This window comes from Colletotrichum phormii (assembly GCF_030913505.1).
Source record: "Colletotrichum phormii strain CBS 102054 chromosome Unknown BDP81scaffold_11, whole genome shotgun sequence".
Taxonomy (NCBI): Eukaryota; Fungi; Ascomycota; class Sordariomycetes; order Glomerellales; family Glomerellaceae; genus Colletotrichum; species Colletotrichum phormii.
The window spans coordinates 1474503-1501489 of NW_026851453.1; the positions used below are offsets into that span (position 1 = coordinate 1474503).

At 50.9% G+C, this 26987-nt stretch overlaps 10 protein-coding genes across 10 annotated transcripts; 7 read left to right on the forward strand and 3 right to left on the reverse strand.

Moving 5' to 3' along the window:
* Positions 1–398: 398 nt before the first annotated feature.
* BDP81DRAFT_450263 (uncharacterized protein) lies at positions 399–1409 on the forward strand (the record flags this gene model as incomplete). Its single annotated transcript, XM_060592504.1, has 3 exons — positions 399–481; positions 554–706; positions 770–1409. The coding sequence occupies 3 exons, from the start codon at positions 399–401 to the stop codon at positions 1407–1409; spliced, it is 876 nt and encodes a 291-aa protein (XP_060444973.1).
* An 812-nt stretch (positions 1410–2221) lies between these two features.
* Positions 2222–2509, forward strand: BDP81DRAFT_394972 (uncharacterized protein; the record flags this gene model as incomplete). Its single annotated transcript, XM_060588020.1, has 2 exons — positions 2222–2345; positions 2424–2509. 2 exons carry the CDS (start codon positions 2222–2224, stop codon positions 2507–2509), a joined length of 210 nt encoding a protein of 69 aa, XP_060444974.1.
* A 1202-nt stretch (positions 2510–3711) lies between these two features.
* BDP81DRAFT_394973 (uncharacterized protein) lies at positions 3712–5465 on the forward strand (the record flags this gene model as incomplete). Its single annotated transcript, XM_060588021.1, has 2 exons — positions 3712–3798; positions 5166–5465. The coding sequence occupies 2 exons, from the start codon at positions 3712–3714 to the stop codon at positions 5463–5465; spliced, it is 387 nt and encodes a 128-aa protein (XP_060444975.1).
* A 326-nt stretch (positions 5466–5791) lies between these two features.
* On the reverse strand, positions 5792–6592 carry BDP81DRAFT_394974 (uncharacterized protein; the record flags this gene model as incomplete). Its single annotated transcript, XM_060588022.1, has 2 exons — positions 5792–6421; positions 6533–6592. The coding sequence occupies 2 exons, from the start codon at positions 6590–6592 to the stop codon at positions 5792–5794; spliced, it is 690 nt and encodes a 229-aa protein (XP_060444976.1).
* Positions 6593–8055: 1463 nt separating this feature from the next.
* On the forward strand, positions 8056–9448 carry BDP81DRAFT_394975 (uncharacterized protein; the record flags this gene model as incomplete). The annotated part of the gene is made up of 3 exons (XM_060588023.1): positions 8056–8484; positions 8554–8626; positions 8682–9448. The coding sequence occupies 3 exons, from the start codon at positions 8056–8058 to the stop codon at positions 9446–9448; spliced, it is 1269 nt and encodes a 422-aa protein (XP_060444977.1).
* Positions 9449–10474: 1026 nt separating this feature from the next.
* On the forward strand, positions 10475–13031 carry BDP81DRAFT_489846 (ferric reductase like transmembrane component; the record flags this gene model as incomplete). Its single annotated transcript, XM_060595266.1, has 7 exons — positions 10475–10954; positions 11006–11046; positions 11110–11415; positions 11471–11700; positions 11749–11810; positions 11864–11985; positions 12038–13031. 7 exons carry the CDS (start codon positions 10475–10477, stop codon positions 13029–13031), a joined length of 2235 nt encoding a protein of 744 aa, XP_060444978.1.
* A 129-nt stretch (positions 13032–13160) lies between these two features.
* On the reverse strand, positions 13161–13833 carry BDP81DRAFT_321015 (Mss4-like protein; the record flags this gene model as incomplete). The annotated part of the gene is made up of 2 exons (XM_060584578.1): positions 13161–13311; positions 13367–13833. The coding sequence occupies 2 exons, from the start codon at positions 13831–13833 to the stop codon at positions 13161–13163; spliced, it is 618 nt and encodes a 205-aa protein (XP_060444979.1).
* A 2149-nt stretch (positions 13834–15982) lies between these two features.
* BDP81DRAFT_450268 (uncharacterized protein) lies at positions 15983–17983 on the forward strand (the record flags this gene model as incomplete). Its single annotated transcript, XM_060592505.1, has 2 exons — positions 15983–16794; positions 16861–17983. 2 exons carry the CDS (start codon positions 15983–15985, stop codon positions 17981–17983), a joined length of 1935 nt encoding a protein of 644 aa, XP_060444980.1.
* Positions 17984–20224: 2241 nt separating this feature from the next.
* Positions 20225–21102, forward strand: BDP81DRAFT_450269 (uncharacterized protein; the record flags this gene model as incomplete). Its single annotated transcript, XM_060592506.1, has 2 exons — positions 20225–20233; positions 20269–21102. The coding sequence occupies 2 exons, from the start codon at positions 20225–20227 to the stop codon at positions 21100–21102; spliced, it is 843 nt and encodes a 280-aa protein (XP_060444981.1).
* Positions 21103–24274: 3172 nt separating this feature from the next.
* BDP81DRAFT_450270 (family 2 glycosyltransferase) lies at positions 24275–26976 on the reverse strand (the record flags this gene model as incomplete). The annotated part of the gene is made up of 3 exons (XM_060592507.1): positions 24275–25528; positions 25636–26340; positions 26401–26976. The coding sequence occupies 3 exons, from the start codon at positions 26974–26976 to the stop codon at positions 24275–24277; spliced, it is 2535 nt and encodes an 844-aa protein (XP_060444982.1).
* Positions 26977–26987: the final 11 nt, after the last annotated feature.

Genomic DNA, 26987 nt, shown 5'->3' on the forward strand with positions numbered 1-26987 from the left:
GGTAACGATGGATATTGGTTATGGTATACCCATGGGATTGGAGGCTCTGGTACCGCCGACTCTGCACCATACTATTGTCATTCGACTGAGAGTATCGGGAAGTCGGGCACATAGGCTTGGTAATATTTCTTGCTCATAATTGAGCTTTTTGAGCTTGATCAAACATGTTGGTCTTTCATCTGATATCCCTCGCCAAATCTCACCCCTGAGTGAATCGCTGGAGTCACAACTGCTTGAAATCCTCCTCGATCGAGGTCGCCTTGAACGGTGAATCATATCAAACTTGTCCCTAACTACAAAACGGCTGTCATGAGATGCTCCTGTTTCCTCCTTGATTTCTCGTCACTGCCTCTCCCCAATGCAAAACTGACTTCTGCCTCAGTCACGAATTCGCGAAGATGGCAGCGATGGCATCCCAGAATATCGTTGCGGCAGCGAATGAGATATGTGGTTGGATACCGCTCGCAACCAATATCCTCGGGTAAGGAACCCCCTCTCCCACGTTATGCAAGAAAGCAAACAAGAAGAATGGCATAGGCTCACAAGCTTACAGGTTCCCACAAGAACCCATCCCATATGCTTGTGTCAACCCACCCACAGACTGCATCTCCTCCGGGTCCTACATGGGCTGCGGCAATCCCATACCCACGACATGCGTGCAGACAGCGAAAGCCAAGAGGGGATGCGAGCCCGGTCAGCTCTGCTGGTAAGTCGATCTGACAAAAAGTTTTCCCAGTGATAATCCATAGAAACGACTAACAACGGACAGTGGGCCCTATCCTAACACTGACTGTTGGACTTGGCACTCGATCGACAACACGGCGACTTACACACTCCTACAATGTAGCTCAGTTTCCGGTATCGGAACGCTGATGGCAAACTCCATTCCTCCAGATGGCACCTTGACAGTCACCACGAAAAATGGTTCACCCAGGACCAGTGACGACGCCAAGACGACAAGTACAGCCGAGGTATCTACCCCCACAGCTGGGGTCACCATCCCCACGAAGACGAGTCTTCTGCTACCCGGTATCCCTTCGGAAACATCCGGTTCCTCTGGCGAAGCTTCACCAGCCGCCATTACAGGGGCCATCGTCGGAGCACTTGCTTTTCTTGGCATCTTGCTGGGTGTGACGGTCTTCATCTGGAACCGAGCCAGGAAGAAGAAGCGTCTAGCTCATGAGACTTCGATTGGAGGACCCGTGACGCCTCTAAGGAAGAGAGATAGCATGATACCGTTCCATGCTGGAGCCATCAATGTTCCTGTGTCGTCTGTATACGATTACGGTGGCCCATCCAATAGGGTATCGAGAGGTGATTCTGGTGTTCCAGAGGGCGCTAACAAACCTCCAAGACCGCCGAGAAGTCCGACCAGGGACATGAACGTCACTGAGGGAGGTTGGATTTAGTGGACGGGAACACAGGAGGCTTTAACGGTTATTCCCTTACGAACACGCCATGTAATCATGCTAAATGATACATCCAGCCTTTGGTACTTCTTTTCATAAGGTAGCTCATAATTCCTAAATGAAAGCAGCTAGAGCTTTCACTGCCAAGACACTAGATGCCATGAATGATACGACTCGAGCCAAAAGTTTAGAAACCATTATCAATACTTTCTCCGTAACAGAATCCTTCCAACTCCCCAGAGACGTGGATTGAGCTTTAGACTCTACTTGTATCAGTAGATATCAACGGATATCAGCGGGTCGCTAGGTCACTCGAGTGCGAGGGAGTGCGAGCCAAGCCATTCGAGGCCGGCAGAATGTCGATGCCTGGAGCTGGAACAAGGGAATAGGATTGCGGGCCGCTGCGCGGGGCTCCACATCATCTAACCCGCAGAGAGATTGATAACTCTAAATGCTTGCATCAGCCTCCTTCGTAACTTATCCACACTCTTCAGCGCTACGCTTCTTCGAGAGCATGAGTGAGGCGATGTTTAAGCTCCTTCCAACATGAGATTGGTGACGTCGGAACAGGACTTCAATTTTCTCAATCAACCTGGGATGTTCTGTCACTCAGCTTTAGATCCGACGATTGGCTACGGGAAAAGAACTCAATACTTGCTGATGGTCTGAGGACATTATAAAAGGCAGACATATCCGCCCTGTTCGAGGCATTCGATTGCAACATCAACGACTACAATCGCAACATCATCCTATCCAAACGCACTCATCCACCGGCACCCAGTCCCTCGACGAATCCACAATCATCCTTTACAATGCAGTTCTCAAAGACCATCCTCCTTATCGCCGCAGCCATCATCCCCTCCGTCATGGCCGGATGCAGTGGCGCCGCTCCTTACCAGGGAACTTGTTTGACGTGCACTTCCACCTGCCACGACAGTAAGTAGCATCACCACCGCGCTCATGGACTCACATCAATCGATCAAGTTCCAAGGCGCTGACACAAATGTTTCAAAGACTTTGGCGGACCTGATCGCATGTCCTCCCTCCAGCGCCCTGGCTGCATGACGAACTGCCTTTTGCACTGCAACGACTGCAACTAGACGGAATGACCTTGACTTTGATGTAAAAAGACTTTCAGGAGGCCAGATTTCACAGTTGGCAGGATGTTCACCTCATTTAAACCAAGAAAGGAAGGCCATGATTTGAGTAGCTCAATTGATAGCTTCTTCACCAAGGATTTTGAGTCGAATGGAAGTTAACATTTACTTACAAGTTCGCAATCTCCGCCGATCGTTTGTGTTGTCCAGTGATTATAACTGTTGGAACAGCAAAGGCTGATAAGGAGTAATAGGCAGGTACCATGGGCTGGCTGGCACCTGCCCTGGGCGAAGTGGGACAACTGGCTTAGTCATCACGGCCGGATAAAGGTGGGGCAACCACACAGGCCGTCACTACCTACTTCGACCGACTCCTGCCTACAATGTAAGATAGAACAACAAGAAGAACAAGCAATAGGATCACCAACAGACGAGTGATAATTGCTACCACTATTTGTCGTATACGACCCCGTGAACCAACAATAACTAACCTCTCATTCGTAAGTATATTTAGCTATGTTAATGTAGAGCACGATCTGCTGTCGACTGACACGACTGTTTCGCTCCAGGAACATCAATCATCAACTAGAAGACCCACCCTCTCTGCGGGTGAACTGATTTTAGTCTTGCGTTGATAACGCCTCAAAAGCTCCAGCCTACCTGCAGGTACATATATATATATATATATGTGTGTGTGTGTGTGTGTGTGTGTGAATCAAATCCCTGGATATAGCGAGTCCTGGTCTCCATTCAGGCAAACCGAGACCGAAAACGTTCCACTTCTAGAAGCTTGATGAGTTGATACTAAGCACTGAGCAGTAGCGAGTCAGGTGTAATAAACGTGCTGCACTACTACCACGAACTCTATCAGGCATTTTCCGCAAAGAGAATACGACGGACTAAATTCTTGTGAGAGCTAATTAGAAATTGTTTGTTGGCAAGTGGATGAAGTATTCCTGCGATGCGAGAAGCCGACTACTAGTTTGAGTATCTTTTCGGCGAAGTCATGTCGAGGACTTGACAAGACGCGTATTTAGACTTTTGTATCCTAGTAGTTCCGCATTTTCGACCAGAGTGGTCCATGGACTTCACAAAAGCAGAGTACGGGATACAAGTCTAGAAGTACATAAAGGGAAGGCTTCCTCCATCAGTTCAACAGTCTCTACATCACCACATCGAAACCTATTCGTAGTCAATATAACAACATGCATTTCAAGTTCTTCATCGTCTCCCTCCTGGCCGCTTTGGCGTCTGCCAAAGTCACTTGTTCAAATGACAACGCACCGTCGGAGGTATGGACAGAACGATTGTCACTATGCGTGTTTTTGTTGGCCTCGTACTGATTTGAGTCTTTACTGCAGCCTAAGTCATGCGTATACGAATCTCAAAAGAATGCCTGCGCTGGTTTCTGTAATGTAAGTTCGCCTCGTAATGGCAGCCAAGTCCCAATAAGGTCACTGACGTCTTCAAAAGTCCGATTGCGATGGATCTGTCTCGTTTGCATGCCTGCAGTATGTCATTAATCCTTCCCTGCCTGACTTAAGTACATGTACATTATCTAAAAACATAACGCTAGGTCTGGAAATGGACAAGGGAACAACTTCGACTGCTGGTGCTACCCCAAGTTTTGAGGGTTTTGTGTGAAATGGGGAGTCGTATATTAGCATGAATTGATTTCCATTCGTGACGTATTCCTACTCTACCCAGCCCAGAGCAGTTGGGTTGTTATTATTGTGATAGAGCGGCTAAAATCAATAATCTTACAAGAGTGTCTCATGACAACGATGTCCATGGGAAGATAGAGCTCATCACAACTACGATAGTCCGCGGACAAAGTTAGTACTAAAGCTACCGGCTGAAAGTGGAAATGGCTTTGAGACTTCTAGAACATGGAAAAGTGACCCGAATTGAGCAACTATGTCGGCACTATACTCCTCCGATAGTCCGATTTCTGAGGGGACAGAGATGTCCCGGCACTTTAGTCGAGATACTTTCAAGACCAGCTAATTAGGTTGATTGATTACCCATCTAAAAGCCGGGGGGAACGGGAATTCGACAAAAAATGAAAATCGTTGATTTTCTGCCTGGCACGGTCGACCTATCCGGTCAAAGTTCAACCTAGCACGAGTCAGAGTCTCACGAACTTGGACCTTGTGTATTTCCAGAGAAGGCAACTTGCCCGAGTACAGTGTAGTTGAATTACTCCCTTTGATGTGAAGAAATAGTCAATTAGCTAACGTGGTCATGTGGAAGCCCCAAGTATGTCTTTTCGAGGTTTCGTATCACTAAGTTGCGAATACAACTGTTGTCAGAGCACTAGTTGAAGCCGGTGTAAGGTGGGTCTTACTCTCGCAACTCATTTATTTTGACTTCCTAGGAGTTATTGAGTCCAAACGCTACTAGGCGTGCCCGAGGTGCGTTCAGTCCGCGATATCCGAAGCCGGGAGCGCACATGCAATGAGTAGAAGTCGTATTCGTATATATATGGCTTCTGATTGGGCGTATTGGTGAACATCGGGATCTTGACGGATACCGCATTCAAGCCCCCTACTACAGCTCGATACACAAGTTATACAACCAAAAGTCCTAGTACGTCATTTTGATAGACTCGCCTTATGTTCGTTGAAGACAACGCACACTTTCAACTAACCATGACTAGACAATGGCCAAGTTATCCCTCCTCGCCTTCATCACCCCAGTGATGGCCGTCAACTGGGTCACCCTCTCGGCCAAGGGAGACGGGGCCTTTGACCAGTTCAACGCCTGGGCCAAGCGGACGTTCCAAAACGACCAAAAGGGTCAGGTGTACAGCTCCTCTGACATTTACGGCGACCTGTCTCTCAACTGCTACAACGTACCGCAGAGCTGGTGCGACTCTTACAATGGGGGGAAGAACTACCACCCTAGTGGAGTATCGTTCACCAGCTCGAAGGCTGGAAAGTGCTACCAGCAGTCATAGGAAGGTAGTTGGAACTTTAGTCTTTGGTCTTTCGGGTACAGTGCGGTGGATGGGGAATGGTTCTAAGCATAGCGGCACGCATGTCTTCACCGGCGAATCACACGTATTGCTGGAAAGGTCTGATTGAGACATGAGTATATTTAAGAATTATACCCTAGTTGAGAACAGTGCCTTGTATTACCTCGAAGAAGCTAGTTTCTGCCTTTTTCTTCTGCCACGAAGTCCAAACTTCAAGCCTCAATAACCCAATAGATTAACAACTAGCTAAAGCAATCAACTCAGCATACATATACACCGCCATCGTCCCTCAACTGATACCGACTCTATCACACCCTCATTTGTGGGTGAGCGGGCGGGCGCACCCTTCCAGCTCTTGTCTCGGCAGTTTCATAGACTTCGGCGTCTATACCACGGGGCGGATACGTCTGAATGCGACCGCGTTCATCGGCGTGCCTTGTCATCTCCTGCCGGCCCTCACGGCCCAGAGGCTCGAGAGGTGCCCGCACAAGCCGCCTAGGATCTCCTTGCGGATGAGACATAACACCAACAACAGCGATTTTCTCGTCGCCATTCACTTGTGTCACACGAACCGCAGCTCGGGTTTGCATGGGATCGTTCGGGGGATTTCCGTAGGCAGGCCCCATCACGTTTGCTCGTTCATTGTGATGAAGTGCTCGGTTTGCCTGAACCGCTGGCTGGGTACGGCGGTCGTACTGGAAATTGAATTGTTGGCCGGGTTGCGGGATGGGGTATTCCTGCATGGGGCCGGTAGGCCCCTCAGATCGACCTGGGCCTGTGACGTAGTCGTCAAAGACCTTTGCGCCTTCATCCCGGCCCTGGGTACCACGGAAATTGTGAGGGTATTGGGATCGCGTGCGTGTACCGGGCGGAGGCACACTCTCAAGATGTTGAGACAAATCCTTCGCAGCAACCGGACCGCGAGGCGTATGATATTGCTGTTCAGAGCCGCCAAGTTAGCCAATAAGCGTCTAGACGGCGTGAATGCCATTTGCCATGTCTTCTCAGGAAAGAGTAGAAAATTCAAGCTGGCGAGTTGTGAGACTCACAAGTTGCTCCTCGGTGTTGTCCGTATTGCGTCTCTGCGGTGTAGACTGCTTGTTGCCCATCTTGTTGATTTGTAGGAAGTAATGGAAGATAGGGTATTCGGACAAGAGAAAAAAGAGTACAATGATGATAAAATTTCAGATATCGCGGTTAATGCAGTATTTCAACTCAAGAAGAAGCAGGAAAGAAAATACCACTTCTCCAGGATGTGGATGCTCTGAGCAATGAAAAAAAACCTACGAGAAGAGACATTTCGAACTCTTTTAAGTAGAGGTAAGCTAGGCCTCGAGTCTCTCGGCTCGACATCTTCAGGAATCACGGCGTTTACCATGATTAGCAACGAGATGTTAGATGGGTCGAGAACAGAAGCCCTCTTCCAACTGCAAACGATCAATCACAGCGCTTCACTCAAAGCAACCCACAACCCAAACACCCAGGCAAACAATCAGGCCAGTCAACTTCCAGAATCTTGCCAGTCGACCAATGGACACGAAGGTTGGAGTTAAGTTGGGTGCGTGGATTGAAGCGCTGATCAATTGACCGAGAAGTGCGAGAGAAAAAAACCCTAGTTCCAACATTGCCGCCCGAAAAGCTGCGTGGGAAAGTCACTGACGGGCCAATGACTGCTTGTCAATTCACAAATCATGTTGGTTGGGTCACCAAGAAAAAGTGACCCCTTCTAACGTCGAACGATTGATGAACTGACAAGCGCGGAAAAAATAACCCTGCTCCCAGAATTGCTCCCCGAAGAGACATGTTCCAAAGTCGCAGAAGATCCAATTGCTGTTCGTCTGTTAGATTTCGTGTTGGTTTGGCCGGTGTGCTCGGTGACCCGGCAGGTTTCGGACCCTGGCTGTGAGGCCGCCGCGGTACCGGCACGGTGGTTCGGCGATGCGCTCGTTGGGTGGGCTGATGATGATGATGATGATGTATTTAACGTCTGGTAACAAAAGGACGTGCCGGGCGCTATGCCGACATGGTCTATGCTAATCTAAACTATGTTACAGGCTACCGTCTTCACCTAACGTTCCTGTTCAATGACTCGGGCAAATTTCGGAAAAGAAATTGGTCTCCTCTATCCATTCGCATAGAAGAGAGGCTCCCTTAGCAGAGCCTAACAAGAAATCAATGCTTACTTTGGCCATACGTTGGCGGAGGTAGCGCGGTGTAGCCTTGCGTCCACGCTTGCAGAAGTAGAAATGGACTGGTGTCTTGGGTTTCCCACAGCTGCAGTTGAGCAAACCGTTGGGTGGGCTGTGCAACGGTCGGCGCTTAATATGCGTGACCACTTACCACCCCGGCCACGTGAGGAGACCTCTCCAACAGCGAAACTTGCTCTCTCCTCAGAAACTCACAGGCCCAGGCTGCCTCCTGCCTCATCTTTTAAACGTTGGTTCTTCCCATTCCCCAAGGCTTCAAGTCAACAACTCTTCAACATTTCTCCATCAATTGTACTATCACATCATTTTATAAACCATCAAGCCTCACATATCACGAAACCTCAAATTGCATTGCACTCAACATTATGGTAGTTGTTAGCACCAGCAGCAGTGCAGAGCCCAAAGCAACATCACCCATCGAACCTTGGAGAGCCGCGCTCGACGAGATCATTGCCATCCAAGAAAGCTGGGGAGATGACAAAGAATCAGAATATGCTTCCATCATTCTCAAAATGCTTCTCTCGTTCCCTGAAAAGGGGTACTTGGCCACTCTTGAAGCTTCACTCCGCATAGGAGCAGATTACTGGGCCAAGTACCTCCCTTCGAGGACGGATCCTCTCAACATGCCTTACAGATTGGAAGACAAAGGCTGGCACATGTATCTTTATGGGCTTTATGAGACGATTCTCGAACAGGCGTGGCTGTTGCGTTATGACGACCCTCGTCAAGACTGCTTAGTGCACCTCATGATCGACTTGCAAAAGCTGCCCCAGGTAACTTACCTGAGCCATGGTGTACGTTCTTGTTTCCATCTTCCTTTTATTTTCCCTTTTCACAAAAGTCGTTGCTCACGGTTTCTATAGAGAGAGTGGATTGCATACCATGATGATACAGCCTGGGGGGAAAGGACCGAGGATAAATGGAATGCAAAGTTTGGTAAGTCAAACCAACATCATATCATTATGACATCTTTTCTCATTGTTGTAATAAGCATCCGACCGAGCTGAACCGACCAAACCTGAGGCAAAGGAGGATTTCATCCTCATTTGCGATGAGTGGGTCAACTATTCCTGTTTCTTGGCTCGGTTTGTTGGCTCCAAAGCACACAATTCGAATGAATCTTCCACGAAATGGCCGAGTATTGATGTGGAGCTCGCGCTTGAGAAGCCCCTCCCTACTGGAAAGCTCGGTGAATGCAGACTGTTGGTGGCGTCCAATTGGTTGATTCACGCCGGAAAGACCATCTACGAGGACATGAAAAAGTCGGGCACAGAGAGGTGGGGCCTAGGCAGATGGGGTCGCTGGACGGAAGTAATTCGAAGTATCCTGGAGGCTGGAGGGCAGACGGATGAAGTGACCGCAAGACTACAAGCAGCCTGGGATACGATCCTCTCGTTGGACCCGAATGCCAGTGAACTTAAGGGAAGTAGCAAGGTTAAGGAGAGCGGTGAGGTTGAGAAGAGCAGCAAGGTCAAGGAGAGCAGCGAGGTCAAGGGGGTGAAGGAGGACAGTGAGACGAAGGACGACATCGAGATGAAGGAGGAGAGCCAGGTTAAGGAGAGCAGCGAAGTTGAGGGGGTGAAGGAGGTGAAGGAGGGCAGTGAGGTGAAGGACAATAGTGAGGTGAAGGAGGACAGTGAAATGAAGGACAGTAGTGAGGTGAAGAAGGATAGTGAGATGAAGGACGGCATTGTGATGGTGGAGGGCAGCAAGGTTAAGGAGAGTAGTGAGGCAAAGTTGGGCAGTGAGGCGAGATAGATAGTTCAGTAGTCATCTGACATCATAGCTCTTAAACAAAGCACACCAGTATTCCTCCACGCTCACAAATGCAATATCAATGTATTGGGCTATTCGGACCAGAGAGCTGTGCAAATCATAACCCAGACTCGTCTGGTTTGTGGGATGGACGGAATATGAGTCAGTGATACTGGACATGATTGTTGGGATGAACGTTCGAGCCGTTGCGATCCCGGCGGCCCGGGCGGTGATGTGTCACTGGGGAGCGGAAGGGAAAAAGGGAAGTTCCTTGAAGCCCGGCGGAGTGGCCTAAGGTGGGTCTATGGGACAGGACAGCCCCTTCATCGCTGCTTTAGTTGGAACTGGTCAAAGGGATCTCGACGTTTGGTGCACGAATAGAAGAAGCCTTTGCCAAGATGTTCCCGCAATGTGGCCCAAAAGCAGCGGAGCCGGCGGGATGTACGCGAGGGATCCGCTGGTGAGACATCAACGCAGCGTGGGCAGCATCAGGTGGACACGCCAAGCACCAAGAGCAAATCAAGACATGCACGAAGGGAAGTCGCCCACTTGCGGCGTGCATTCAGAGAGCAGGCAAAGAGCATGACTTGGATGATCCAAGTAAGTCGGACTGTTGCATGACGGCAAAGTTGCCGAGTGATGGGGGTTTTTGGCGGGGAATTTGTCTGCGAGAAGTTGAAAAGTGCGACGCTGCAGCCGCGGCGAGCCGATGCCGGTGGATTATCGCGATAACCTAAGCCAGTAAAGTGGGGGCGATTGCTTAATCAGATGATCTGATAAGATCAAATTCTCCCACCTGCCACCTGCCCCGAGCGCACTTTCTGCACCCAGCGAATTCCACCATACTTTTTTTGTCCTGAGATCTCCCTGCCCCGGTAACCTCAACTTTTGTCTCTTCCTCAACCTCACCCCTCGACGACATTTCAACGGCATCATTTCGACCTTCCCAGGGACCTGCGCATCGGAACACCGCGCACCCCACGGTCGGCTTGCTTCCTCGATGCAAACACCCGCAACTCGGCCGTGAATATGCGAGCTCCGTCGTCGGGGCTCCGGCTACTGCCGCCCACCCTCATCGCCGCACTGTGCCTCTTCGTCGCCTCGGCCTCGGCTCTCGCAGGCAGCGGCGGCGTCTGCTTCGACTCGTGTTCCAATACTCTTCGCCAGCCGCAGTTCAACGACACCCAGTCCTACAATGGGAGCTTGCCCTCTAGGTCGAAGCTCATCCCGCAGTGCATGAGCCAGCTGCACATCAAGTCGCTCTACCTCTGCGCTGACCTGCACTGCGACTTGACGCACCGTGTCGCTGGCCTGAGCAACGTCAACCACACCTGCCAGGCCTACATGAACACCTCGCTGCCGCCCTTTGAGATTGTCGCCGGCTATTCCGATGAGGAGATTGCTGGCTTGCGGAGGTTGACCAAGGCGGAGGGGTCCAACGCGTCGACGGTGCTGAATGAGGTGGTGCTGCCTGCGGATGCCTACTATCAAATCTGGTTCGACTCTCTCGTACGGTACCCAAGTATCCCTTCGGGTCAGGACTCGACTGACAACCTATAGGAATCTGTCGAGTACACATATGGGAATCATTACAGATATGGGTACGTGCACTCAACTTCCCGTCAGTTATGTTTAGGTTGCGGTCGCTAATATCATATGCCCAGCTTTTACGTGATCGTCTTTTGGTTCATCGTAGTCGCCATCGGTCTGGGGTCTCGTCTCGTTGCAGCCATCGGAAACCTTCAAAAGCAGGAATGGGACTCACGAAAGTCGCCCAGCATCCTCCACTGGACTGCCCTCTGGCTGAAGCGATACATCACCGTTCCCGCTACCTTCGGCTACCGCTGTTCCCAGAACCTCGGCTGGTGCACCATCCCGCCACGCATCCAGAGTCTCACCATATTCACCTTCATTGCCGCGAACGTCTTCTTCTGTGTCTATGGGTATTGGATCTTCGAGGGCCACATGTAGTAAGTGTAGCTTGCTCTACTCATAGCCGTGACCTCGTAGCTTACGTCTCCACAGTTGGCCGCAAAAGTACCACTTGGTTTGGCGTTACGTAGCGGACAGAACCGGCATCATTTCGTTCGCCAACTTCCCCATCATCTGGCTCTTTGGCATGAGAAACAACCTCCTCATGTGGTTGACCGGGTGGGACTTTGGGACATATAACAACTTCCACCGTTGGGTTGCCCGCGTTTCGACGCTTCAGGCTGTCATTCACTCCGTCGGCTACGTTGTTCTGGTCTTTGATGGTAGGAAGCACACCTCCTCTTATGACGCTCAACTCTAACCTGCATCAGATGGCGACTGGAACTACTGGATGTCATATTGGCACCAGATGTGGTGGATTGAAGGATGGTTTGTGAGTACTGCCCTCTTGTGCTTCTAGTAGCATGTGCTGACCTCCAAATATAGGCCACCGTTGGCATGTGCGCCCTGCTCTTTGCCTCCGTCTTTTGGATGCGACGAAAGCAATACGAGCTCTTCCTCATTCTTCACATCTTACTATCGATTCTTGTCCTCATAACCATGCTTGGGTAGGTTTCAGCCCTTTGTGTCTTCTGACTTCCCAGTACTCATCGAGTCTAGCCACGTGTCTATCTTCCTGGGCCAGTTCGACATCCTCTTCTGGGTACCTTGCCTCATCTGGATTGGCGATCGTATTCTACGCATGTCGCGGACACTATCTTTCAACCTCAAGTTTTGGAATACATTTGCTCTCGCCACATACGACGCCAACTCCAACATCATCCGCATCAACGTTCCATACTCTACTAGCTTCTACGAGCCCAGAGCTGGTACCTACTACTACCTCCACGTTCTCAGCGATAAGCGATTTTGGGAAAGCCATCCATTCACCATGGCTTGCACGACGACAAACATGAATGTTAGAAGGAAGTCATCCAGCGAGCAGACTCCCCTGCTCGTGGCGGGAGAACACGATGTAGAACCCATCTCAGAGGTCGGGTACGAGCCTAGAAGGGGCGAACCATCAATGACGTTCCTCATCCGTCCCTACGACAGCTTCACCGGCCGTTTGCGGGAAGACGCAGCAGCGCAATGGCCTCGCCCTGCACGCCTCCGCGTCCTCGTCGAGGGTCCCTACGGACACAAGCAACCCTTCAACCAGTTTGACGACCTCCTTTTCATCGTGGGAGGCAGTGGTGTCGTAGTGCCGCTTGCCCACCTCGCCGAACTCACCAAGGCATCATCAAAGACACGGTCGCTCAAGATCGTTTGGGCAGTTCGCGAACTCAGTTTTGCAGTGGACGTGCTGCGCCACGACTTTGAAGACGCCTTTGAGGGTGGGAAGCTGTCCGTCGATATCTACGTCACGCAACACAGCCTCGCTTCGAATGCTGCGCTGCCGGAGGAGTGGCCCGAGCAGGTGCGCTTGCTTCACGGGCGTCCTGAAGTTCGCGAGAAGGTGCAGGATGCGGCCACCGCAGCTGACAAGGCAAGTCTCGCTGTTGTAGCATGCGGACCCGCTGTCATGGCCGACGATGCGCGCAGATCGGTTGTTGAAATGCTTGGACGTGGGTGGTCGAGAATCGACTACTTCCAAGAGACTTTCAACTGGTGAGCAATCTTGAGACTATTTAGATTGAAACTTTTGGGTGTAGCGCATTACCACGAGCATAAGACGGCGTCAAGCGTTTGGGTTTACTGATTTTATATTACACAAATACATTACATCTAGAGGTTCGACGTATTAGTCGCCATTGGTATTTTCCGTCTTCCGCTTCTTGTGCTTTACATCCACAACCTCTTCCTCCATCAACTCGCTCTTCTCATCCAGACCGCTCCACTTCGGCTTGCCATCTGGGAGGTCAACGACCCTCTGCCCGTAAAAGATGTGCTTCCTACGCAACAGTCAGCATCACAGCAAGCAGGCCCATGAAGACAGAGGGAACTCACTGAACATCAAACTTCTTCCTCTTCTCCTCCCCATCAAAATGCAGTAACCCAGGAAACAACAAGACCATGTTCCTCCCCTCATCCATAATCCGGCTCCCGCAGAACCCGCAACTCACTTTACACGGCAAATCATGGCCCTGGAGATTCTTCCCCGACGAGTAGAACGACAGCCCATCGACGCCGTTATCGAACGCCAGGTCTTCCTTGTGGAAGATGGCGGCCCACTGGAACGGCGCGCCGTGCATCTTTTGGCAGTCTTTGCAGTGGCAGAACTTCGAGGCCAAGGGCTCGTCTTTGGAGAGCCAGTAGGTTACTTGGCCGCATTGGCAGGCGCCGCGGACTTTCTTGTGGAAGGCGTCGCCGTGGGGGTGGGATTTGCCTGGGGCGATGTAGGGTGCTTGGGTTTTCCAGTGTTCGTCTTTGGAGTTTGTGGTTGTTTTGGTTTCGGTGATTTCGGGTTTCTTCATTTTGAGAGGTGGATGGGAGGTCGAGGTGTAGGTGCGGTTCTGATGAAGATGGTGCACGAAGAGTGGGAGTCGCAGTACTTAGGGAGCTCTGAACGCTGGAATGGATCCTGGTAGTGTCGTAGAACTTCTCTTTTGCCTTGGAATACCAATTGAGTCTTTGGAGAGATGCGAAGTGCAGAGGTTTTGTCGAATTCTCGTGGATGCTGCGAGGGAGAACGAGCAGAGGCCCCAATGACGCGGTGATGGTGACATCATTGGCGTAAATGTCTATGATGCCTTTATTCTGGCGTGAAATAAGAAATGCCCGCACTGGTAATTTTCGGACTTCTCTGGGTTGGAGAGGGAAAAGCCACGGTTTCGACGATCTATGGGGTAAGGCAGGGCGTTGAAATGTGTAACGGTCGAGCTAAGGTGCTTTGGCATGGGGGGTTGGTCTGAAGTCCAAACATGACATTTGGAGTTGGGACGAACCGCGGTCTCCTCTAATATGTAATGACTCTATTCACCATCGAGTTGCTTCACGTTTGGGCTTTGATAGTTACTAGATTAGACTGCTGGAGTAACCAAATGCATGGATATATCTTCATTACTCTCACATCTGATCAAGGGGTAAGGGGACGAGCCGGCGCTCGGACTAGCGTTCGAGATGTCATCGGGTCATCATCGATCGGATCTTTTTACCCCACAGACTGACAGCGAATCGGGGAAAGAGCGTTTACTGTCCCCTGACGATCTTGCGTCCCATTCTAAGCTACCGCAAACTCAATGTCCTCAGAGAGAGAGCGAGGTCACCATGCGCAAGCAATGTGTTATGGAAGGGTTGGTCATGCAATCAATTGGCATCTGTGACTAATGATAAGGTCATGCTTGACTGGAATGAAACTCTGGACTATAGCGAATGCGATGATATTTTCAGTCGCAACATCTCACGACAACAAACAGCTTGAACTCTCTCTACTCGCTCTTGGTTGAGTGGTGTCTCTTTTGTTAGGAAGAGAAAACCTTCAATTTCTCGGCTTTCCGTTGAAGACCCTGCACTGAGTAGGTAAGTTTCTATCAACAATGTTAGTGTACGAACCCTACTAGACTTAACTCACATTACTTCTTCGACACAGCCATCTTGTCCCAAGAGCCTTGCCAATCGCCAAGATATTTCTTCGTCTCCTTAACCTTCACAGCTTTGGCGGATTTGCTGCCACTTTTGGAACTGCTATGAAGCTTCTCCGTGATCGTTCGCGAGTTTTCAAGGTAGTCTTCGAGCATGGGAGGTGTGGCTGCAGCACTAATGATAGTGATCATGTTAGCTGAGTCTACACCATGGAGGAATTCACCCTTGCCCTTGGCCTGTGGAGCTCGATTTTGTAGATCTAGATTGACTAGGCATTTTACAAAATCTGTAGTGAACTACCCAATCGATGTGAATTTGGTGTAATGCCCTGACGTTCTTACTTGAAAGCTCGTGTAGAGTGCAGCACTGCAGACTAGAATGGCTTCAATGTTGATAACGTGTTGACCAGGTTTTCGGTTTCCAGTCCGTGAAATGATACCATCTTGGAGTGTATGTTCTTTTATATTACCATTAACTAAGTCACGCATGTTTATATATTAGGGCACTTAATGCCGGATGAGCACATTCACGTCTGGTAGCTTTGATCAACATTAGTTGCTCACAGACGAGTGGTGCTGTCGGTGATTAGAAGTCGTATTTACCCAGCAGCACATATCAATGATCCAACTCACTTATGGCAAATATTCTAAGTTTCAATTCAATTAGCACAAGATGAGTTGAAGAGTAAAACACCACGGGAGTGCTTTTACATATGATTGGTCGCCTGATTTCGCAGTTCACTTTGCGAGCCCCCCAGGCCCTGGCGAATAGGACGCAAAAGCACAGCTGTGCCTTCTTCTTACTGCAGCCTCACCGGGCAGAGATAGGGGGTTTTAACGTGTCCCGCTTTTGTCAACATGCTTTCCTGTCGTTTTGCTCGCTTTTCATCACATGGCTGTTCAATAAGCATGTGTGAGTTGTAAATATCTTTTCTACTCCCACTTGAGTCCCAAAGGCTCTTATTCGTACCATTGATTTGTCTCTACGCGAGATATCCTGATTCTTAATGAGGTCATCCCTCATTATCAGGACCGCAAGACAATGGAACAACCTCACGACAACCATGGAAAGAATGATCTGAGCCGGGCTTCTGATCAATCCCTCCCACAAACCAGGCCGGAAGACCGTTTTCTAGGATACGCCCCTTTTGGAGGATTTACAAACCAAGCGTACACGGACATGTCCGATCAAACTCCTTCAATTGAAACTGACCCAAGCACTGGTTCCGTTGCGAGTTTGGTTTCAGTAGAAAGTCATGAAAACCATAAACTCTACTACTCATTCGATGATCTCGACGTGAAAATCGACCCTTTCATATCGTTTGATAATCTCCTCATTCCGGCGGGGCTTGGGTTCAGTCCAAGAGGCAGTTTCCCGGATGCAAACTCATACTGTATGCCACAGTTCGACGACTTTATGCCCGATTTCGATGTCTCTGGAACCAGTTTCGATACATTCGATTATCCATCAATATTGCTGACAGAGGATCGGACAGATGATCATCCGAGTAAGAGTTACGACGCATCTTGTTCCTGGCGTCCAAACTTCTCGTGCCAACCACAAGTAAACACCATGGGACCATCAGCCGACCTCGACACTCGCAGACTAGAAGATAGCACAGGGCCTTCTTATACGGAAGCCAGCACTGTTTCAGCCAGTCATGAGCGGCAATACATTGTTGAGCTGGCTAGCGAGATGCAGAGTAAACTCCGCCATCTTGTCGACTCTGGAGTATTGCGATCTTGGAACTCAACATTGTCGAGTATAATCCGAGTCTTTGCAGTCCGCCTTGGCTATGAGTCGTCGGACCGAATTAATCGCGATACATTGCGGATCATTCATGAGAATAGCGGGTAGGTGAAGCTCGAAACCTCTAGCATTATCACTAGGAGAACCGTAAATAACTAGTCATCAAATAGAGAGCTCGTCATCCAACTGCAAACCATGATGGCAATACCTGAGACTGGCTACAAAAGTAATAAAAGCGATGGCGCCACCGAAAGCCATGATGAAATGTCTGTGAAGGACAAAATGAGTCTCTGGGAGGGACAACAAAACCTCGACCGCACTCCACCTCCCCATTACACACAACCAGAGGGACATGGAGGCACGCGAGACCAACTGGAACTTTCCACAGGAGAGATCAATCATGAAGCGATACTAAAAAGCCAGGCCTTTGATTGGCTATTGGAGTATTTGGAAAGACAAGCTTCATTGTGGTGGGATGACAATGACCTAGGGACTTGTGTACAGGAGGAGATCCAGCGAAAGATTCTCAACCTCTTCACATTCGAGCGTGGCGAGAAGAACCCATCAAAAATTCAAAAGATCAAGTTTCAGCTTCCCGACTGGCCGCTACCAGGCGGCGGAAGCAAAGAACAACTTTCTCCACATAACGACACCGCGAAATCTTTGCGACAAGTCACGCTTGAATCCACAATTATCGTTTGTTGCGCAGATAAGAGTCAGATGATGACTATAAGAGACTATATGAATCAGACATGGCCATCAAGTTGGAAGCAGGCCTTCGATTTACTACAGTTGTGTGCAGATTTTGGAGAAACACGAATTCCGGTTGACACGCCTCAAATCAGTAAGCACACGCAGGGTGTCACTCCAATCAGACAGGATGGTTGCTCATGTGTTGTAGTTGGTCCACCAGGGTGGCCTGATCTACTAGCTTCGGTAGAAGATGGATGCCTTACTATCACAGTGGAAGGGCATCCTTACTTCATAGCTGAGTATGGCGAACAACTCGCGTGGCTCTCGGCCGCTTTTGCACAGAACAGCCGGGCTGTTTATCGCAAACCAACCATAACTCGACCGAGAGAGATAGGATTGGATGAGAACATATTATGTTTCGACATTGTTGCAGAAGAAGAGCCTCTTCAGTCATTACCGTCGCAAGCACGGTGGTTGGCCGAAATTCTAGGACAGGATTTCGTAGCCATTAGAGGGTTTCCCATCCTTCGACGCCCGGAAGATTTCCTTGGGACGGAGGTCCCATGGGATGGCTCAAAAGCTTCTAGGAAATTCTCTTAGTATTTACGCAAGCCAAGAGGGACAATTAGTCCTCGAGGGTTCGCGGAAGGCCATCACTCTCGCCAAACAAACCGAAAACATTTTCCTCTGGTCTGAGACCTGCAATGACAATGACGCAGTATCAACGACAGAAAGTAGTGCTCCACTACTTTCTGGAGCACGAAGAGTACCAAATCGGTCGACACATTATCAGCAAAATTGAGAACTCCGTGTGGTCAGCAACGCCTCCAAGATTCTCTTCGGGAAGCAAATCGAACTAAACCGCCTTTGGCAGCGATCTTTCACCACCATCCGGTGCAATCTTGAACACGATCGAGAGAATCCCGTGGCACTCAGGTGCATATAGACATCCAAGCAAATCTAAGGCCTGCAAAGATAGTCTGATTAATTCCCACAGTGGCTGTGACGACGGAGCTGCTGATTCTTCAGACTCATTGGATACAGATATTCTTTCAATCTCCGATGAGTCGGACAATATCGATTTTCAGCCTTTGCACGAAGATCATCCAATGTTGCCACTGATTCACACCATTGCTCGTACCCTGCTCTATGACTATCGACTCCAGACTCAGAGTCGTGGGCAGGCGGCTTCCAGCGATGAGTCTTCTTCGAAGTCGGTATTAAATCAAAGACAAGGGGCCCATGGACCCTCAGATTTCCAACTTCCCGACAGTAAAAAGCGCAAAGCAGGAAATGAGCTGAAGTCGGGCAGAGAGCCAACTAAATCATCATATTCAGTGGAGGAAACCAAAAAGCAACTGCTCACCTTGGCATGCCCGTTCTGGAAAAGCAATACCGACAAATATCATGGTTGTGTCACAAAAAAACTCACGAGGGTATGTTTGTTGGTTTGTTTTATATTTAACGCCATGGCGGCAAGGGCTCAGCCGCCCTTGCGGCAGACCTCCCGGAGGGTATGTGGCGTGAAGGGTCGCAGGCTCTAGCTATATACTATATAGTACGCGCCGTATCCTGACGTCCTCCAAATCTTGCTCGTGAGCTACTATATGTTCTATCCATCCCTAGTTCCCACTGGTGCCCTAGTTCCGTTATAACCATCTGGTTTCTTAATAGAGGTAGTTTGTTGTTTGGAGGATAGGTTATGACCTATCTCCTAGTACCGCGGGCAGATCTTCTGGAAGAAGTCTGTCACGCAGAGGAAGGCCTGGAAGCCTTCAGAGTCAGTGATTAGCCCCTTGAAGTAGCGATCGAGGGACCCTATAGGTCCTACGGGCTCCTGGCGGCTATAGGGGTAGAGGATAGGCCACTGTTACCTCCTCAGTAGGGTCTTTCGGCAGTAGACTAGATAGTCTGCCTCCTTAACCCATCCGTAGGAGCAGGTAAGTAGTACTTCTGTATAGTTAAAGCGTTAGTAATATTATTTAAAGTCCCCGTGGCCTGACCGTGCCGCGAGGAGGTGATGAAGGGCAGCCCTAGGGAGGCCAAGTTCAGGAGGGCAAGCAAGGGTGGCCTTGAGCCCTAGTTAGGTATAGCGGGGAGTTACCTCTTGTTTCCACTATCGTCTATATTGGCGTCTTGGCCGCTCTTTAGCAAGCCACTTAATACCTAATAGAGTAGCTAGTTGGCCCCTAGGGACTGGTAGAGTTATTCCCTCCTTAGCTAGGCTATCTACTTCTTCGTTTCCTTTAATATCTTGGTACCCCGGGGACCAATAGGTTCGTATATCGTATATCCTAGCTACCTCCTAGATCTCTAAGAAAGCAGCTTATGAGGAGTCTAGGACCTTACCACGGATTCCCTAGATGACACTAATATTATCGATGCAGATGTATATCGGCTGGCCCTGAGAGGTATGGAGGGCCCGTCGGAGCCCCGCCCTCGCCCCTTCCGCCTCACCGTCAAACACCTCTGCTAAGCCGAGGCGGCCGCAGCCCTGGGCTATACGTCTGTTCTTGCGATAGATAACAAAGCCGAACCCCGTGGCCCCATCAGCGGCTTTAGAGCCGTCTGAGTAGACGATTGTATGATTGTCTGGTACGGTCTTGAGCCAGGCTTGGAAGGCTTTAGCTGCATCCTCCTTACGCTCTAGGGCTATGAGGTCTTGTCTCACGAGGGTACGAGACATCAAACAGCATCTTAAAAGGAGTCACAATCCTGAACACTACTGCAACCGCTGCTTCAGAATCTTTGCCAACGAGGATAGTCTTCGCGGTCATGTCTCGGATGCAGGAGGGTGGACCTGTCCTCTCAACGAAACAGAATCGCTGAACGGTATTTCTCATGAACAAAGTAGGAATTTACACAGAAAGTCTGCTCCTGGGCAGACAGATGAGAATCAGTGGTTCGCGATTTGGGAAATTCTGTTCCCTGGAAAGCCGAAGCCACGCTCAGCGTACATGAACCCGGACATGTGCGAAGACCTTTCGGCTTTCCAAGAGCATTTGAGTAACAATGCTGCGGAAGTTGTGCAACAAGCGTTAGAGACTGCTGGGTTTCTTTGGCATTTCACAACTGAGGAAGAATCACAACATCTTCGGAGGGTGGTCGACGAAGCTCTCTATGCCATGCAACAAGAATGGTTATCAAGTCGGACGATTGTAAGACCAATAGCAAGCGCAAGGCATCCACATACCCAAAACTATCCCCGCAACTCTCTACCCGTCGGAGGACTGACGACTCCTACTGACAGCGGAATTGGCTTGGGATCACAGACTGACAGATCATATCGGAGGCCAAGTAGCGCATCTCAACAAGCAAATCTGCCAGGTCCAGGAGAGCAACGAAACTCAACTGAGATTGAGCCGCAGGTTTTGACAAGGTTGGAAAATGCGGCTCGGAACCTGCCCATTTTCGATGCGCAAGCCCCTACGACAACTTTGGCCGCCCAGCCAGCACCGAACTCTTGGATGTCACAGTCCCATTCGACAGGGGTAACGGGACTCTTCGTACCCAGCTCGAGAATGGCTGGATTTGGTCCAATGACTGGGGCAGTCTCACCAATTGATCTTTCGTTTTGGAACTTTGAGGAGGACATGGGACATATTGCTCCCGGAACGGGGGGAGCAGGTACAGTGGGGGTTCCGTCACCAACAGTGGAGGCACCTTTGAAAATGCACAAGAAAGTTACTACTGAGATGGAACTTTTGCTTCATTTCTAAACTCTATTACACTGGAGCCGGATAAACAAAGCAATAGACCAGACGAACAGGCTGGACCGCACAGCAGCATATCAGAGAGTAGGTAGCAGAAAGCGCCACTTATTCATGTGAAAATGACTACCTACCCTACTTAGTCGAAAGCCAATTGGGAATAGAGCAGCATTGTTTCCGTACTAATGAGATAACGGGACTGTTGTTATCAGGTCGTTGGTGATATAGTTCTGGATGTGATCATGTTGTTAATACAGAGGCTTGTCACAGCACGACAAAAAAACAATCATACAGGCCTAAGTAAGGTACCTTAGGTAGTGCGTGTGCTCAGTCACGTTGAATCTGGAAGGCATCACCATCACCGTATCGGTATGGAGCTTCCAGGTCACCGAACTACCTACCTTGGACAGGGGGGCAGACACGCTGTAGATAACTTGCCCTAGACCAATAGTTGATTCGCTGAAGAAAACATGTCTTGATCTCTCAATCACCTACACGACTTGAACGGTTCAACATGAGAATCTTGATTGCGGGGTATCGAACGAATGTTATCCGTATTACATCTCCCCACAACCCGCACACGGGCTGCGACGTGGGCTGCCGTGCCGGAGACTTCACATCATTGGATCGTCGTTGCTCCGGAGAGAATTGTTGCCCCGGCGTCCGGGGTCCGACGTTGCCGGATCGGCACGATGGAGAAAGTCCCCTCCCACCCAGGCACCCACGGCACCCACGGCTCCCCGGCCCATTGAACGCGTGGACAAGCAGGACGGGGATTTATGATTGCGGCTCCAGAGATCGGCAAACTGTTCAGTCGGTGAGATTTTGCTTCTGGATAAGCTCATTTGATGCCACTCTGGATGAGACGGGCATTGATAAAAGCAATCTCGTCAGCAACGGTTGTATAAGATGTGAGGAGTCGGGTGACATGTGATCGACAAAGTGATTGGGGCCTCCTTATCACCAGTCGTTGATCCGGGGATGGTTGCCCGCGTGGTGCGACAAGCACATCTGTGATCTGCCTACCTATTCACTGGGCTAAAAATAGACTATCCTCGTTTTTCCACTTCCGAACGATCAAAAGTAAAAGTTCGCAAGTTCACCGAGAACAGAAGCGCGGTAGCATCTGCTTTTGCTGTAGGCACACGCCATCGTATGTACGCAGCAGGTATTAAACCAAAGGCAGCAGCGGCTGGCCATAGTGGCAACTGACAGCTCAAGACGTGACGGACGAAAAACCTGTGTCGAGGCCCCTGGAAAACCTTAACGATTCAGGGGTGGCGCCCGGCGGGCTCCTCTGCTCCCACACCCCCCCCCCCCCCCCCCTTCGCGCCGTTGGCGGGCAACATCAGGTTTGGTGGGTGCCTCTTTGCGGTCTAGCAAAAGTCAATTTCCTTGGCCGTCGTTCGTCTGAAAATACTTGGCACTTGTGCCTTGGCGGCAATCCTGGCTGGACCTTTTTCAAGACTCGCAGAGTCCAAAGTACCAAGGCTTGCAGTCGGTGACTCGGTTGGGTAGGCACAGCAGAAACTTGAAAGGCAACGGAAGATCTTGTGGAAGATGAAAGGAGGAGGCGGTCGGACAAGGCAGAGAGTGACGGGCACTTGACACCTGGGCGCGCACGTTGCGTCGTGGGACCGAGGACGACGTGGACCGGAGGAGTCGGGGAGGGAGACGTGGAGGATTATTTCAATTAAATTGAATAGCGAGAGCGGCAGATGGGGAATGCAATGCCAGGCCGTCAGCTTATTCTGCAATCTGCACCGTGTTGTTGCTTTTCCGCACCTTCCGAGTCTCATTATCCAACATTCATGCCCGCGGACGGTGCCGGTCACTGTGGGAGGGGTTGCACTACTGGAGGAGAACTCCACCTGCTTGGCACCCGGCTGCCCACTGCGCGGCAAAGCCGAACGTAAGCCTGTAATAAGGGAGAGGGAAGGGAGGGAGGCTCGGGAGCCTGGGACTCGAACAGTGAGTCTGTGAGAGAGGGGGAGGTCCGAATCCGACGTTGGCGAGGAGTCTTTCGCGTCCGGAAGAGAGCCGCGGCTGTGACTGTAACGAGCGATACGGATACGGTGCAACCATTACACGGCATGGCAGCCGGGCAGATCGTTGAACGACATCAGCCAAGCCTGTTTTCCTTCTCATGATACACAGCAACGGCCTGCAGGCAGCTGTTCGTTTCCCAGACCAGACTCCAGATTGGTAGCAGCGCAACCTAATGTGACCATGTCAACCCCATTGTGAAGCAATTTTTGCGCAACAACCGCGATTAAGAAAACGTCGGCGAGACATCTGCGAGCAGAAGGAAGGGTAACGGGTTGTGCTGGCACTAATGGGCCACCATTTGGAAAAGCGAATCTCACCGTTCCATCGAGCCGATTCGGCGTTTTGCCCGCGTTCCTGAGGGTAAATTAGAGTCTAGAGACTAGAGACTAGGTAGGACAGACTGATGGCGTACCTATTCGCAGCGACTTCAGCGAGACATTCAACGAGGCGCGGGCTTTTAGCACGACGACGAACTGGTGTCCATGACGAATAAGAGGCTCGGCTAGTGGCAGCTTGTCTTAGCATCCAGCCTTCCCGCACGCCACAGGTAGGCAAAAGCTCGACAAGCTCAGGCACAAGGTTGCACACACGCAGTCAGATTGTAGACTTGCTGATAGCTCGGGCCCCATTCATTGGAAAACTGGACACTTGTGTGTTTTTTTTTCCGAGGGATGTTTCTCCTTCGTGCGGGAAAAAAGTAGCGTCCCTGAAACCCATGGCTGATTACGCCAAGAGTCCGAATTCGGTTTACCGGTTTACGCATTCTGTATTCGTAGTTTTTTGAGGCATTTGGAACTTGTGGAGAATTGTTTTTATGAATGTTTTTTTTATGTATTCTGATCTCGAACGTAATGAGAAATATGTATAATGTTTGTTGACCCTGATTTCCCTTCCAGCAGGGTTAGATGATGACATATTCAGCGCCCCCCTTATTGTTGCGTAATTCTATACTGATCTATGTGCAGTAGTTACAGGCATTACATTATCGTAACAGTCATCTTTGGTTTTGTACGTCTGTGATGCGCGCATATTGTGTGCCGTGTACAAATGTTAAGCGCGTACCGTGGGCGCCGCCTGTCCCGCGCCTATGTTTGTGATTAAACAACGATGCTATGAGTTGGTTTCAAGCAATCTAGTAGATGAAGGAGAGGACGAAGACGAGGATCGTGTAGGCCGAGGTGACGGTCAACTCGGTCTCGAACCACGCAGCCTGGCCGCCAAAGGCAATCTTCTTGCTCTGAGGTGTCGGGTGGGCGACAAAGGTCTTTGGGTCGCGCTCGAGGAGCTGCTCGCGGTCCGGCATGTTCGGGGGATCGATGGCGTAGGCGATGGGCGTCCAGAGCGAACTGCAGATGAAGATGAAGGTCAGGGGCGGCCAGAAGGCGTGCGTGATGAGGCACATCAGAATGTCGCGGAGCTCATCATTGACGTAGAAGCAGCGGTAAGAGGTCAGAACCACTCCGACGAGGGTGAGGTAGACGAACGCCAGGTGGAAGATGGCCATGTAGTTGAAGAGTATACCCCAAAGACGGCGGAACATGCCCTTGCGGGTCTTGGGGTCGCGCTCGTTAAGGGCGGAGCCGAGAGATCCGGTGGGCTTGAAGGCCTGTGTCTGGCCACCGAGCCAAGTGGGGAGAATGAAAGAACGGATGATGCAGAGCGCAATGTACGGAGACATCCAGAGCTGGTAACGGGAACCACGCTGACCGGTGTGATAGCCCGCGGGGATGAAAAGAGCAAACTCGCAGAGGCGGTTGGTGAGCGTGGCGGCGAAACAGGCGCGGATGAGCCAGCGGAGCTGCTCGTAGTTGGCGTAGGCGACCAAGGGCTTGCCCATGACCAGGATAATCGGGATGGCGAACATGGAGAGGGTCAGGAGAATCGTGTACAGACTAAGCGTGGCGTAGAGGAATCCGGAGAAACGCTGCGCGGCGCTCATCTGCTTGACCTTATCACCGTACAAGCAGAAGTTGAGCTTGAACGAGGTGTCGACGGTACCGATGGCCCAGCGGGTACGCTGCTTGAGATGGCCGCCATAGTCCTCAGGAACGGTGCCGAACTGGAGGGGCTCGTGAATGTAGGCAGTCTTCCAGCCCTTTCCAAGCATCAAAGTCGAAGTAGCAACATCCTCAGCCAAGGAGCCGAGAGGGAAGTTTCCTATCTCATCCAGAGCCTCACGACGGACGCAGTAGCCGGAACCGGTGCACCAGGCGACGCCGAGGGCATCCTTGATGGGCTCAATGACGTGAACGAAGAAGTCGAGGGACTGCGCGAGGGGATCGGATGGCGGGGTGTTGTAGAACAGCTGCGGGGGGCAGGCGAGGGCCACCTTGGGGTCAATGAGCATGTGAGGCAGAATGGCACGGAGCCAGTCGCGCTCGGGGATCTGCAGGTTCAGAGTTAGCTGAAGTTGACATCGGGCGAAAGCTTAAAATTGCGGGTGACGGGATCATGTTTGGGAAACAGAGTGAGCTGGGGCTGGTTTCAACGTACCATATCAGCATCGAGAGCAGCCATGAACTGACCAGCGCCTCCGGGCATCGTGTGGACGAAGTCGAGGGCGTAGTTCAGGTTACCGGCCTTGAAGTGGTGAGGAACACCGGGATACTTGGGACGGCAGAGGTAGTGAACATTGGGGTAAGTCATGGCGAGGGCCGCGATACCGCTCTCCAAGCCTTCAGATTTGCCGTCATCGCAGATGATGACACGGAACCGGTCGCGGGGGTAGTCGACGTCGCAGGCGGCGCGGGCAGTGTCGAGAACCAGATCATCCTCTTCACCGCAGCAAGTGAGCAGAACATCGATGGTGGGAACATCCTCGCCCATCAGTCTCAACTTAGGGCGCTGGCGCTTCTTCATGGACCACATGGTCCAGATGTTGTGCATAATAGAGGGAATCGCAACAGCAACTTCGACGGCGATGAACACCCAGGCCTGAGCGTAGATTTCCTTGGCGAGTTGTTGAGCAGAGATGACGCAGTAGATACGAAGGCCGAGGTAGACGAGGTACATTCCGGTAGCGAGGATTGTGAGAATAGGAACCATGCGGAAAACGTGGCGCTTCCAGCCGCCCCAGATGTCGGAGTCGTCGCGCTTGTGAAGTCTCGCGATCTGGTCGCTGCCCTCAACCCAGTCCTTGGCGAGGACTGGCGAGGCCTGTCCCGGAAGCAAGTTTTGCAAACTTTGGTGGCTCTGGTTCTGTCCAAATTGTCAGCGGACCTCGAACTAGTACGTTGAGAAGTTCAGAGTATATCATACCATGGGGCTGTTAGGCGTGGAGTCGGTCGACCACGGATGCCTCGGGGCAGCCAAATGGTCAAACGGCGTGTTCGCGCTGCTCTTCAGCGTAGGCGTCGCCGAGCGGGACTCGACCGGCGTGTCCATCCCCGAGATCGAGGGACCAATTGAAGGTGCACCAGCCATGCCTATCGAGTGACGGTTTGCCCAACCCGGAGGTCCGTACAGCTCGTCCCCGGAGACAGCGTGAGGCTGCTGGTACTGTTGTTGCTGGTTGTACGGCGGCTGGAACCCTTCCTGTTGCTGGTACGGCGAAGGTGCGTTATTCGTAAGGGCGCGTCCGAATTGCTCCTGGGATTGGGTCGGTTCGTTCTGGTACGGGCTACCATACGGGTTTTGAGAGTATTCCTGGTACTGCTCCTGGTACTGAGGTTGCTGATACTGCTGGTTTTGCGGCATCTGTTGGTTGTTGTTCTGGTACGGCGGCTGATATTGATTTTGGTGAGGGTGATGATGTCCTTGAAGAACATCAATTTCCACCATTTCCCCCTCGGGGTAATCCTGACCCTGCTGCGGTCTTCCGTGTCCCCCCATCATGGTTGCGGTGT